This window comes from Astyanax mexicanus, chromosome 25 (genome assembly GCF_023375975.1).
Source record: "Astyanax mexicanus isolate ESR-SI-001 chromosome 25, AstMex3_surface, whole genome shotgun sequence".
Lineage (NCBI taxonomy): Eukaryota > Metazoa > Chordata > Actinopteri > Characiformes > Acestrorhamphidae > Astyanax > Astyanax mexicanus.
Window position 1 is genome coordinate 17970057 of NC_064432.1, and position 14875 is coordinate 17984931.

The following is a 14875-nucleotide window of genomic DNA, read 5'->3' on the forward strand; positions in this document are numbered from 1 at the left end:
TATGTGTTATCTTGTGAGTGAGTATTAACACTAGCCAGCAGGCTCATGGCAAGATGATGCAAATTACTGGATTTTGAACAAGTGAGACCTGATAGTGGGTTCCAGATGGATGGGATGCTTAAATGGGACATTTAGCAATCCTCGATTCACAGTGTCAAGTATGTGCAGTGAATGCATAGACATAGGAGGCATTGCCACCCACAGTAGACAGTGCAGTGGGTGGTAATGATCTAGATTGCTAAAATTTTCCATGCAAACAAGCAATGAACCTGGTTAAATCACGTTTACACATATAATTTCCATGGGACAAGATAAAAGGCATGGGGCATGACTTTTATTAAAGTTAGGAATGTGTCTGTTTACTGTAATGCTACCAATTTTAGGAATTTAAGACTTTCTTTTGGAAGCTGTGTGACAGGTGGCTGTGCCATGGCTTTGAAATTCAGCAATGAAAACACTGAAGCAAGACTGGGGGTGAAAGTAACTTGTCATTGATAAATTAAAACTGTGTTTCGTACAGCAGTGACACAGTCCCCATAAATTTACTCTCTCTCTCTGTCTCTCTCTCTCTCTCTGTCTCTCTCTCTCTCTCTCTCTCTCTGTCTCTCTCTCTCTCTCTCTCTCTCTCTCTGTCTCTCTCTCTCTCTCTGTCTCTCTCTCTCTCTCTCTCTGTCTCTCTCTCTCTCTCTCTCTCTCTCTGTCTCTGCAGGTCGATCGATTCCGTTGCGCAGCGTGCTAAAAGATAATGAGACGTTCTCCGAGTACCTGAGGAGCAACCTGTCAGTGTCAACACAAACAGCCCAGAGACTGATGAGTGTGAGAGTCCGACTCAATCAGGTACGGTCCAGTAAACACAGACAAACTCAGAAACACACACACTGATAGTGAGTGAAAGAGAATAGAGGGTTTGAGTAAACCTAAAAGCTAAGAAGCATTGTGTTCTTTTTCATATTTGAGACATATATATATATATATATTTTACTAATTTATTAATATATATTGTTGCTGTTTAGCAACTTATAAAATCTTCTAGATGTTCAATGGAAGTCAATGTAGAAAGAGTTTATTTCATGTAATTTTTAAGAAAGTTTATTGGTCCATTATTCAAGAGATTTTGACACAGTGTTTGGGCCCATTTTTGCGTTCAGACTATGTAGAAAACTAAAAATCGTCAAAAAAAAAAAAAAAAAGGAGATACTTGTTTTTTATTAGACGGCAGTGATCTAAATGGTGTATGATGTGTTATGATGTGTGTGTTGTGCTGGGACGAGTGGATGAGATATGCTGCTGGAGTTTTTAAACTCTGTTCACTCACTGTACTCCATTCTATTAGACACTCCTACCTACAGTAGCGGCTCCACCTTCAGAGAAAGAAGCTCTAAATCTGTTGCTACACTGTACACTGTAGCTAGAATAAAGTTTCTTCTGCAGTTGTGAACTTTCCACAGTTCCAAGTTCTTGGCCCATTAAATAAAAACCATTCTCTTACTATTTCAGTTCAGTTGCACAGATTACGTGAGAATGTCAAAAACTCGTTCTGGGATCATACTCAACCATAATCGTGGGTTTTTGCAACTTTTATTGTTTTTCATTTTTTTTTATTTAATCACTGATGCACAGATCAGTCTGAGGCTGTCAGATCTCCTGCTTTGATCTGTAGACAAGTCATTCCTCTTCAGATATTTTGAAACAACAAGCCGTTTAAAGGGCAGAAAATGTCAGCTCGTTTTATGTCTGTATGACAAATTGATCTGTGATGCTTGAGGATGGTTGAGAAGACTGTCAGGTGTTTCCTGTCAGGTGTGTACATCTTCACGGGGCTTGATGAAGGCCAACATTGTAACATGATCTAATTGTATATGGTCTATATACAGACCCGTTTCTAGAAATGTCAGGGGTGAGCAAGCCTTGGCAGGCTCAAAAATAAGTATATCCTGAAAATAGGGATTCTAAATTGAGGGAAGCTGGATAGCTGGTACCTTTTTTGGCTGCAACTCGCCATTTGCACATCACTTTGGGACCTAAAATGATTTCTTATATGACGTCATTCTAAGAACTATTTAAAGCACCTTTATTTTAATGACTTTACATAAGAACAATGTGATAATTCTGTCCCAATCATTTTCCTTTGCAGCTGCCTGCTCTCTCAACGAACTCAGACCTCCGTTCTGCGTTGTGTAGCTCCACCTTAGTGGATCGCTATCTAGTGTTCAACTCAACCAATCATAGACAGGAATTCCTGAACATCACCTGCTCCCTGACAACCAATCAGCTTCAGCAAACCAGAGAGGCCTTCGTCCAGAATGTGGACCAAAGAAATCTAGTCCCCTTGGTAAGTAAGCTTGTTTCAATAACTGGCCACTTTATTGGAAACACTTACAAGTTGTCCTGTAGTGATGCCATAGAGGAACCAGTTTTATTTCCATAAAAACAAGCTAAATAAATTAATTTAAAAGGTTCTGCACACATATTTTTATTATAAAGATTTATTTGTAAAGCTGAACATTTATTATTTAAACACAAAACAGTGTAATCGCACTTCCACAACTAATGTCCTGTTCCATGACTATTCTGTGCCACATGAAGCCTTGAATATATTTAATCCACTGTGTGCGGTAATGCTGTCTATTGATGTTATGTATTCCTGGTACACACTTGACAATGTGGGTCTAGGAAGGTTAAATGCACACACAACAGATTTGGTACCAACTGGAACCCAAAAACTCAGTGGCCACTTTATTGTAGTTCCACAGTTTGATCCTAAAATCCTTCTAGACTGGGCTTTCTAATAATGTGACCATTTTCATCTATGAAAACAAAAAAAGCAACATCACTGTGGAAAAAAGGTCTGTACCAAAAAGGCAATTCTCTTAAATCAAAGGAAATGTTTCTTTGGTTGATCACATCTAACACTTTTTTAATTCCGCTCAGTGAAGATAAGACACTCTTTTTTTAAAAGTGTGCTTTAAAGTGGATGGTATTCTTTAAACTCATTTAAAGTTTTAGATACAGTGAATTAAGGGCATGGTTTCAGGTGACACTGTTTCAACATCGCTCAATGGAGAACACTTCTGTCGTCCCCCGTGGTTCCGGATTGTACGCCTGTTTATGGAAAATTTCTCACTGAGGGCTTGAAAGTCGACGCTCTTTTCCGCCACCTTTAAATGTTCTGTGCCTCTGTGAGCCAAAACCCACAACACCTTGAAGTCTATGTGATGTTTAGGTCAAAGCTGTGAAACCCATTTTGATTTCTTTCTTCTTTAAAGCTGCTGTTTTTAAGGTTTCCCGACAAAAACAAAGTCCTGATCGGCTGGTATCAAAAGAGCATCCGCTTATGGGACCAGATCTCTGTGAAGTAGGAGTTCCTTGATTATATAAGTTTGCGATATTTAAAATCTTCCTGAGACTTTGCTTCTTTACAGGTTGACTAGACCTTCGAGTTTTTGTCACATTCTTTTTTCGGCACTTTAGAGACGGGAAGATGAAAGGGTGTCGTGTTGGAAGGTGTCTGCGGGAGTGATTCGTACGTGCCTCTGTGTGAGTCTGTGAGTGTGTCAGGACCTGTACTAAATAAATGATTAAGGCAGACATTGCCTTAGAGGCAAAAAGGCCATTTGAGCTTATGAGGAACTGGGGCGACTTGAGGAGCAGGTCAGAAGCAGCCATTCATCCTCCATCCCAGAAAGAGTAAGAGTCATTGGAGACACTCTGCCATAAGAAGCTTTTCCTTGGTTTGATCGATTTTGAGATGTATATGGAGAAAAGGAACCTTCAAGGAATTTGAGACGTTTGAATTTTTTCAGGAACCTCAGGAATGTTGGTCATTTTCTGGCACATCGTTCGAAGTGTTCCCAGCACAGGAATCTTCTGTGGAAAAGGACAGTTATGGTATTATGCATCACAACATTATAAGAATGTTTCTTACATAATATTTCCAGCTACACAAATACTAACATTATGAAAACGTTAAAAGTGACATTCACTAAACTATATAATTATAACATTGACACAAATGACATTACAGCAATAATGTTAGCAGAACATTTAAAAATGTTAAATAAAAACAGTCTAAGAACATTGAGAAAACTTCCCAGATTGATTATTCAAAGAGCATTAACTGTATTGTTCAGAACTGTATTGTTGTGGGTTCTAACACAAGCTTATACATTTTGTTGTGATTTTACAGGAATCTTCTAAAATAAAAAATAAAAACATTTTTTTTTTGTTTATTTCTTCCTTAGAAAATAATTTAGTTTCACCCCATTCTGCAGCCACCACTTCTATGCATGTCATGGCCAACAACAGTTGCCTGCTTTGACATGGATTAGTCCCATGTAGATCGCTACATGAGTACTGAGTACAGAACTTTAGACCACGAGAACATTCTTAGAAACCAAGAATTATTTTAAAAAAAAACTCAAAAAGTCATACACTGACATACTACATATCATGGAACAGACTAGTATTGTAGAACAAGCTCTGAAAAGGCACAAAGAAGAAAAAACATAGCGCATCCAACAAGAACCAAAGCCTTTCACCTTTCAAACTGTGACAACTATTCTTACGGATGTCCAAAAACTGTGAGTATAGCTTGCCCAATCTACAAAATAGACTTATGGGTTATGACTTCCATTAACCCAGTTTTATATAAAAAAAAAAAATATATATATATATATATTTTTTACTTCATTTGCTGTGTTGCCAAATGTTGTGTTGTAGGACTTAGAAGTGTGCTCTGCCTTGTCAACACTGATACTGCGGTGTTACCATATTGGTGACTGAACTCATACAACATTGCTAACATACCGTTAGCATGGTGGCTTTGGGGCTTGTCCCATGTCGCTACCACCACATTGGCATATGTTGGTTAGACATAAGACAGATCCCTGACTCTTAAACCCTTTTAATTTTAATGAACGAACAGTTCTGTGTCCCCAAGTATAGTTTGCTAACAGTGCTGGGAAAAACAGACTCTGCCCAGTTCGTAATCTTAATTTTGTGGAAAAGTCGCCGATTACCGCCGGTCTGTTCTTTAACCCGTTCAGCCATGCAGTGGAAAACTGCCACAGTTTTACAAATTTTTTTTAAGTAAAAACTTTCTGTGAACCTCCAAGTGTCAAGGTAAAGCTGCAAACTTCTCTGGTCAAGCATAAGCTTTGCAGAACTTTCTTACCCTTCTCTTTACTTTGAGAAAAACATCAAAACATTGTTGTTGAGATTGGCAGGGCAAGCTTGATAGAACAACCAGTGATGGACTTGAAATTGACAAGGGAATAAACCCAGGCATGCACATTTTGTTGGTTGGACCTGACATGGAATAAAAAGTTCAACATACAAAAAAAAACCTTGCTGCCCTCACTGAACTTACTGTGAATCTAAAACAGCAACTTCTTCAGAAAAGTTCTCCTTCAGCATCGTTTTAAAACCCTAGTCTTCAGTTAGGTATGGGGAATCGGATTCGATCAGAAATCCTACGAAGGACGAGAAAGGCGTAAATGACAGTGAAAGCGATGGACAGCAGGAGATCAGAACAAGACCACTTTGTTCTGTGTGGTTGAGAGGTAGTGCAGATTGAAGTGAGTTCTCCAGGTCAGCTCGGGGCGTGGAGGCAAAGAGCGTCCTGACCCGTCAAACCATGAAATACTGTGTTCTCTCCACAGGACATCAGTCAAGTGGGAGAGCTAAAGATTTACTTGAGGAAAAAGCTCTATACAAATTTGCAGCTTCTCTTTTGTACTATACCTTAGCCACTCACTCAAGAGCAGTAGAAATGTGCATTTCATTTATTTCCCTGATGTTCACTGTGTGATTTTACATACCAACAATAGTCATTCATTTTTACCAATCGCTTCTGTGGCTGCAGACATGGTTAAATAACCGTACTGAGAAAACCAGACTTGGAACAAACTGTGTCTGTATGGCAGAGATGTTCACAAGTCTTTGGTCACGAGTCCGAGTCAAGTCTTAAGTCTCTTCTGGAGAAATAAAAGTCATTTTAAAAGAATGGAAATTTAATAACAATAATATTCTAGTTCTGCATACGCGAGCTGACCCGATGCCCGAACTCGGGCCAGCTGAGAATTCCCACTGCTTTCCTGACGCGCTGTCAGGTGTGGCTGAAGAAAATGGTCTGTGACATAGACCTATGTTTTTAATATTACAAATCGCACTGTGATTTTTGTGCTGATCCAAAAGTTACAGCTCATCCTCATGTTTAAAGTTCCACAGGTGGATTAATCGGTGCGCTGCGCACCTCGCGTGCTCGCGGGGGGATTTAGTGCTTCTTCCAAGCAAGATAATGGACCGTTTTGGGGCAGAAATGATGAAGTACAGCACGTACATCTCAGAATTGTAGTTAAAAAGTCAGTTTCACTGTGTCAGCCTATAAATCGAGTGCATTTTCCTACAGGACAAACCATTTAAACGTGGGTGATGTCCAGTAAAAATACCCATGTCCAAAACAACCCCATGGCAATATCATGCTCACAAACAAATGAGCAAAAATATGGGCAAGTAAACAAGGTTTACATGTACTAAAGCCTTTTAGCAAGACCATTTCAGGTTGGCAGTAAAATAGTCGCTTTTTATGCAGAGATGATGCTTCAGAAGTTTGTTCTGCTCTCGGTGGGAACGCAGCAAGCCAGCAGATCCTTTCATTAACACTGACGTTCTGCTGGTTGGGCATCCGGAGGGACGCGTCTTCTCTTTTGGCTTCTTCCGCTGCTGCCCCGATTCTAAATCCCTGCCCCAGAGGCAGCAGGCAGCAGCTCCAGATGTCAAGGACCAACGGACAAGCTCTCAATTTGGGCTCAATTCACATGTCATGCCAGGACGTGGACGGCCTCGTGGTTTCCACCAGAGCTCTCCCTGCTTTAGATGTATCATTAGGAAACATCTGCTAGATTAAGGAGCAGGCATTTCGCATGTATTTTTATTCATTCTGTCTAATAAAAGTGCGGTTTATAATATTGTGTAGCTTTATGTACTGTATTAACCTTCTTTTTATGTGAATGATCTCAATATACACAATATACACAATTCTACAGCATGTAGAACTTTCTACAGCAGGGTACCCCAGTCTAAAAAAAAACATTTTAAGAATGTATTTTCCATTTTATATAAATGTTTCATAAGGTTCAGTCTATTTGTGTAGATTATTTTATGTCCTTTATTGAACTACACAGGTTATTTTAGTTACTGTGCCTTTAAAATACATGTACGTTTAATAAACTATAATATGATTGGCTGCCTTGTATTTACCCTGATTCAAAAAAAGAACTTAGAGTTCAGTAAATAAACAATACTGCACTATGAATGGGTGGAGTTAAACTCTGTTAGGCTGGATACACAGAGCTGTGTGCCTGAATTAGTCCAGTATACATACTCTTTTCTTCTGCAGCCATGGCTTTGCAATGGGTGCAGCATGTGGTTTGGCATTGTCTTCTTGAAAAATGCATAGATGTTCCTGGAATAGATGTATCTCTAAGATCTCATTGTACTTTTCTGACTTAATGCTGTCACTACAGAGATGTACTGACACAAACAGATCCTTATTTTCAGACTTGATACTGGCATTAACAGTGTGGATCGTCCTTTTTGACTTTGACAGCTTTCATTTATTCCAAAAAAGATCTGTGATCCTGATTCGTCTGATCACAGTGCACATTTTCACTGTCTTATAGCCCATCCCAGAAATCAACGGCACTTTTGGACAACATAAAGCTTCTGTTTTGTGAATGATGGCTCGCACCCAAAACTGAAATTCCTCTTAATTATTTTAATTATTTACAGTCTTTTTACCGTATGAACTGGAGACTTCAGAAAGTTAAAAGTGTTTATATGGTGCAGTGAAGTCGTTTATTTCAATAAAGTAAGGAAAATCACATTTTGGATGATATGGGTACTTTAAATCACTCAGATCAGTCAGATCAGATTGCAGTTGGCTGGGAGCACAGGCCACTGATGGATGGGCGCTGGCGTTCAGCTGAATAAAAAGGAATGGAGCCTTGATCTCCACATCTCACTTTCTCTTTATTAGCCAGAAGAACGCATATCTGGGAGCGATTCGTTGATGAGCGCAAATGTGTCTCTCTGAGAGGCGGACGGGGGATTAAAGGCAGTTTTTATTTGCAGCGCTTGCCTGCGGTAGCTTTCTTCTAATACCAGCAGGGTTTAAGTAGTTTATTCTGAAGCTGTTGAAATGTGGAATGGTTATTGCCCTGCTAGCCGCATTTGTGGAAGTGCCAGGGTAATAGGCCACTATTCAATTAGCGACTATAGCCTACTGTGTGTGTGAGTGTGAGAGGCAGTTCAGAGAGAGCTGCTTATGTTGTCTGCTGTAGACTGACTCATTGTGTCTGTATGAGGCTCATAATAGCACCTAAACACACTCCTGCGCCAACACATAAAGCAGACGAACATTCGGATGGTCCAGCGGACCATGAGGAGCTGCAGCTCTGATCCATGAATCGCTGGTTCGAATTCTAGTTCATGCTGCATGCCATCAGCAGCCGGAGTCTGAGAGAGTACAATTTGTCTCGTTCTTTCTGAGGTTGCATAATCGAGTCTATAAGTATATGGACGTGTAGAATGTTAGCTAGAGTTGGACAGTATCCACAGTTTTTTCTAAACATTAGTACAGTAGGGCTGCAACGATTAGTCGATATAATCGACAATGTTGATCAATTAAGTTTGTCGACTACAATTTTCTTTGTGGACTAATCATGAATTTGTAACAGTCCCACCTTACACAAAGTGTTGGGGACAGCAGAGCAATGGGAGATGTGTAAATGGCTCAATTTAATCTGTGTCTCCAAAAGTGCCCAAACAGAACAGATTACATATTTACTCATTAAACATCAGTACTTTCCACATTTAGACAACATGTTGACATTTAAATGCCTTTTAAATTTCATGATCAGCTGTTTCTATCATTTTAAGAGATTAGAGGGGCATGGCAGAAATATTCGCTGACTAATCGACGAATCGAAAACATTTTCAGCAGATTAGTCGACTACCAAAATAATCATTAGTTGCAGCCCTATATTACAGTATACAGTATTCCCTGGGGTGGTGATTTTTGTAAGCTTCACAAATTAGGCAGATGGTCCTGAGTTTGTCTTCCTACTATACCATTTATTTATGGGTTATTTTAATTAAATGTACCCTATAAGTGCTATTACAATAGGATGATCTGAATTTGATGGTACAAGATACAGTATATTGTTGTTAATATTGGGACAAAGCTTAAAAAAACATAATTCCAAAGTCTCTGAAGTTAGCTTTGTTAAAGTAAGTTGCATACATCACATCACAGGAACACAATAAGGTTTTCATGGACTAAATGAATGCTAGTGTAGCGGCATGTAATAAAGAGAAAACATTGGAAAAGTAAAAAAATCAGTTTGCCACCAGGCTCTGTAAAATGAGTGAATTAAGGCAAGTCTGGGTAAAATTTGACAACTTGATTAATTTGAATTAAATAAGTGAATAGAAAAATTGAATGCATTAATGCTTTAACGTTAATCGCACTAATGCATAAACACACAATTATACTATACACACAGATTTATTTATCTTGATCTGAGCTTACACTGCTTTTGTTAGTACCACAGCAACCATCTGGCCACACCATAGCAACATCAACAACACTTAGGCAACCACTTAGGATACCATAGCTATCACCTTGCTACAGTGTAGCATCTGACAAGTGTCTACTTAGCAATGTAATCGGGAATACCATAGAAGCCCTTAACTACTTTACGTTTAGTACAACTATATTACCAGACACACACATTCAAACATACTGTATACACAAATCTACTGATGTTGCTCTGAGTATACTGCTTTAGCTTTAATCTTCACACCAACACCCCTGTAGTGTGTGTGTGTGTGTGTGTGTGTGTGTGTGTGTGTGCGTACGAGTGGGTGAATGCCAGGGGTAAAATTGGGTGTGTATTATTGCTCTCCAGACTGAATAAAGAAGCTTAAACTTTAGCTCAGACTCACATCCTGCTCTAAGCCTAAACACAGCCAGAATCCCCGGCAGTATGAACACACACTCTCTCTCTCTATTGCATTCTCTCTCTCTCACATACTCTCTTTCTATCTCACTTTTTTGTTTCTCTTTCTTCCTCTCTCACTCTCTTCCTCTGTCTCTGGATTCCAAGGTCAGTGGGATTGAATGAACAATCTGTGGCTTTGGTGCTTCAATAATAGGCCACCTGGGACATTAGGAAGGTTTTAATGTTCCTGCATCGCTCCGCAAGCTCAAATAACTCAGATCCTCACTGACTCTGCTGCTCAGGGGTCCAATACACTAACATCCTTAAACCATGCAATTCATAATCTGCCCTCACAGACTGCATCAAACACATTATACAGCAGATGCTGTACTTCTGTACACTCCGACTGCTGAAAAATCCCGCTCATCCTAGCTGCTCTTTAATGGTCCAGGGGGTTACAGATCAGTTCGTCTGGTTGTTCGAAAACATATCCTGTACTGAAAAGGTAACCAGCTCTTGATCAGCATAGTCTGTGGACTGTACCCCTTAATCTGACATCACAGACACATAACCAACCAGCCAATAAGAAGCTTAGTGCCCAGAGCTTAGAGTTTAATAAATGAGAATGTATGGCTATATGGCTAATTGTTTTTGTTTATATGCATTGCTTGATAATCTGCTTGTTTAATGAATGTGTACTTTATTCTCTACCTGGGTGAGTTGGCTTTGTATGTGTAGCCATTGCTAGCAGTAGCTGCTCCTGATACTCCTGGCAATAGCCTTGGGTGACAGCTTGCCAGGGGCAGCACCAGCATCCCTCACTACCTTCCAAATCCAATTTAACTCATGAATAACACCATCCTCTTTTCCTCATTTCAGTTTCCTTTAGCACTGAATCTAAACCCGGCTGAGGCGTCTGTGCTGCTGGCAAAAACCAGTCTCCATGCAGCTCCTGTGGCCAGCCAGGTGAGTTCCATTTTTCAAATCCTGTTTGAATATATTTGATTAGGAGTTGAAGAGGAAAGAGTGGTGTCTTCTTTCATAAGGCCATCCGTGTTGTGGCTTTAAGAGTAATATTTGAATATGCTCATGAAGTGTCAAAACATTATTTTTATTTGTTAGTCCTATATTTTAGTGATTAGTACGAATTACACTCACTAACAAAATAAAAAAAAGACATAAAACACCCAATATTGCTGCAAAATGACTTCATAGATTTTTTTATGCAGTTATGTCTCGGATATGATATATATGCAAATGGATACATGTATAGTCTTATTAGACACCTGGCTCTGTCACGCGATAATAAAAGTTCTTTCCCGCCCTATTTCGGCCCTGTAATTAGTCTCTAAGGGGATACATTTGGGTAGTCTACCTTGTGGTGAGAGATCGTGGATTACTAGACGAGCCTCTACAATGTGCTTATTTTCGACATTTTGCCTTGTTTACATACTTTGTTAGGGGTAATCTAATAATTTCCATTTAGGCTCTCTATAAGCTAGCCACATCACCTTTTTAGTGGTGCTATGCCGTGGGTATGGGTTGGAGTATGGAAACTTTAATCTGATATTTGCTGTGGAGCAACACACTGCTCCAACTGCTGATGTGATGATCTGGCTATCCATGGCCAACATATTACATTACATTACATTACATTACATTACATTTTATTTGGCAGACACTTTTGTCCAAAGCGACTTACAATAATGAAGTACAAAAGTAATAGGAATTAAGATAAACCACTTTTAGATAGGGCTTAAAGGAGGTCGAAGGAAATAAAGGGATAGAGAAGTGAAGGAGGGGAAGAAGGAAATGGGGTTAGAAGTAGTTAGTGTGTTAGAGGTGTTAGGAGAGTAAGTGCTCTTTGAAGAGCTCTGTCTTCAGGAGTCTCTTAAAGATAGTGAGAGACGCTCCTGATCTGGTAGTGGAAGGTAGTTTGTTCCACCATTGTGGAACTCTGTATGAGAACAGTCTGGATTGCGTGAGTGTTTGGCAAAGCGAGGCGACGTTCATTGGAGGAGCGCAGCGGCCGGGAGGTAGCGTAAGCCTTCAGGAGTGAGTGCAGGTAGGAAGGAGCCTGTTCTGTCATCACCATAGCCAACAGTCAGATGCCCCTAGTATTAATACTTAGAATACTAATAGCTAAGCAATATATACAGAATATCCTGTGGCCACATGTGATTCATGTCATGTCAGGGCCTTTTAAACTGGCATTTTTCAGCAGGGTTTACAGGCCCAGTTGCAACATCTATTAGCTTCATTCAAAATTTTGTTGCATTTTTTTTGTTAAAAAGTAAATTCAATAATTAATAGTGCATACAATGTTTTTTTTTTATTATTAGAAGTTATGACATATCTCATAAAACAACTGTCTCTTTTTTTATTTTCCCAGCTCTTAAAGTTCCAGACGTCAGGCTTACTCAGTGATGCCAACAATCTGGACTTTCGTTCGAATCCCTTCGGTAGCTTGACTCAGCTGATGTGTGGCAATTCAGGCTCCAACTCCACCAACAACAGCAGAAGCTCCACACCAGCTCTTTCATTACCAACTCTGTCCACAAGCACACTCAGATCAAACTCAACCCACAGCAACTCCAGTAAGTACCTGTGAAGTGCACTGTACACGAGTCAGTGTTTGTACTCTCATTCAAAGCTTCCGGTAGTAGATCGTAGTGAGTGGATTTTAGAAGCGTGACAGCGTGAGGGTTTGCCTCAGTGCTACGACATGGTGTGTGTAGTGTGCTCTTGGTAAGCTCTTTACTATACAAAACTATGGGATACATCTTCAGCTGATGTAATGTAGCTCCAGTGGTTTTATCACTGAACAGTGGAGCTTGAAAGTTTGAGAACCCTACAGAATTCTCAATAAGTCTGCATAAATTGTATGTATAAAAGTAGAACCTAATCAAACAAATGAGACAGTAATTTTAGATTTGGTCTTTACTACATATCTGTTAATTACAAACAAACATTTTAGAGAAATTTTAGCTCCTTTGAACTGCTGCTTCAGGTCTTTAGGAATAAAGTCAAGCATTGACCATTTCAAAACATTAATTTTTATTCTTCCTTTCCAGCCATTCCTTTGTAGAATGACTTTTTGGTAGGGTCATTGTCTTGCTGCATGAGCCATGTTTTCTTAAGATCCAGCTCAGGGACAGATCCTAATATTTTTTTGCAGAATTTGCTGGCATAGCACAGGATTCGTTGTTTCATTAATAGCAATAGCAAAACATAACTCTTATTCTTTAAACCATAACGATATATATATTGGTCTCATTTGTCCCCTAAATATTGAAACAATTTTCCAGAGTACTTCCAAAAACACCCAGCATTCAGTTTTTCTTCATGATTTGGACACACCTTATTTTATATAGATTGTGCTGTTCATATCATCAAGCATCAGGAATAAATTGTGGGATATTCAAGGACATTAGCACACTCATGCGCACACACAAAGCCCACTCTCCAAACTGTATCCTGTTTTGTTTTGGCACAAGCTGAACTCAGCAAGCCATAATTTTGCAAAAAATAAATAAATAAATAAATAAGTAAATGAGAAAAAAAAAACGCAGCAGAGGACCTTGCGCTGGCTGAAAGCAGCTGAATGGAGTGTTGCTACAGTATTGTTTTGTTAATTTGTGAAACCCAAGCAACACAAATCCTCCGCAGGGTGAAGGCTCAGGCTGAGGAGCGCAAGGAAAGTCTGTTTATTAGAGTTTCTGAGAAGAGGTAATTAATAGAACTGCATAGCACAGCCGCTAATTAGCTCTGTCCCAATGATATTCCACCAGAGGACTGCACAGCACCGCAGCGACGCCGGCGCTGCACGTAAACACAAACACACCCGGCAAATCACAGTAAATCAGAGAGGTGACTGTAAACAAACACACTAAATCAGATTCACACAGTAATTGACCACTTTTATTCCAAACACTTACTTACTGGCCACTTTATTAGAAACACCTGCTTGCTTGTATGATAAACATATGAAGAACAATATGTTGAAGGTGTTTCTGGAAAATAGCCAACAAGTCACTTTTTGGAAGTACCTAGCTTGTGCTTACAGAAACTAGTCACTTTATCGGAAAAGATTTCGTATTTTCACTTAGTGGCCACTTTACTAAAAACCTTTACTTTAATTTAACTCAGTGGCCACATGATTTGTGGTTTTAATTATTTAATTATTGGCCACTTTATTAGAAACCCTGCCTTGTATAGCCACTCCCTGGTCAGTTTATTAGAAACACCTACTCGCTCTGTACTTCCACCCACTGGCCACTTTATTAGAAACACCTGCTTATATTGTATATCCACTCACTGGCCAGTTTATTTAAAACACCTACTGTCTTGTACGTCCATTCACTACTTACCCTGTACTTCCACTCACTGGCCACTTTATTAGAAACACCTACTCAGCCTGTACTTCCACCCACTGGCCACTTCATTAGAAACCCCTGCTTTGTACTAGAAACAGCTAGTTTGCTGCTCCATTTGCGTTGATTCCATGCTTCGTATAAGCACAGTTTTGATTCAGTAGAATCCAGTATAAAGCGGTCTGCACTGTAAGAGGCTGGTGGGTGAAAATGAATTGGACACAGCTGATTTTTCTTTCTGGTCTTTGTTCAGTTGTATATGCAGTGCGTAGGCTGGCTATTCTGCGTCCACTCGCTCTGTTTTCAGTGCAGACAGATGTATTGTGCTGCTGCTGATACATTACATTGTTCTGTATGTGACAGCTACTAATCTGAGCTGTCAGATGTAAAAGTGCAGTCGCAGGTCAGGCCTGTTTAGTGGCTGATTCAAAATAGCCCAGAGTGTTGGATTGTATAACCTGTAATTTAGAGTGAGGGTACAAGAAGTTGAGAATTTTA

At 39.6% G+C, this 14875-nt stretch overlaps 1 protein-coding gene across 4 annotated transcripts in view; it reads left to right on the forward strand.

Moving 5' to 3' along the window:
* The window catches only part of LOC103041974 (phospholipid-transporting ATPase ABCA1), a 243650-nt gene that overhangs the window by 86972 nt on the left and 141803 nt on the right, over positions 1-14875 (forward strand). For all 4 annotated transcript variants that reach the window (XM_049472171.1, XM_049472172.1, XM_049472173.1 and 1 more), the window contains 4 exons: positions 710-837; positions 2135-2332; positions 10884-10970; positions 12397-12601. In XM_049472171.1, the coding sequence (XP_049328128.1) occupies positions 710-837; positions 2135-2332; positions 10884-10970; positions 12397-12601 (618 nt within the window). The remainder of the gene's footprint in view (positions 1-709; positions 838-2134; positions 2333-10883; positions 10971-12396; positions 12602-14875) is intronic.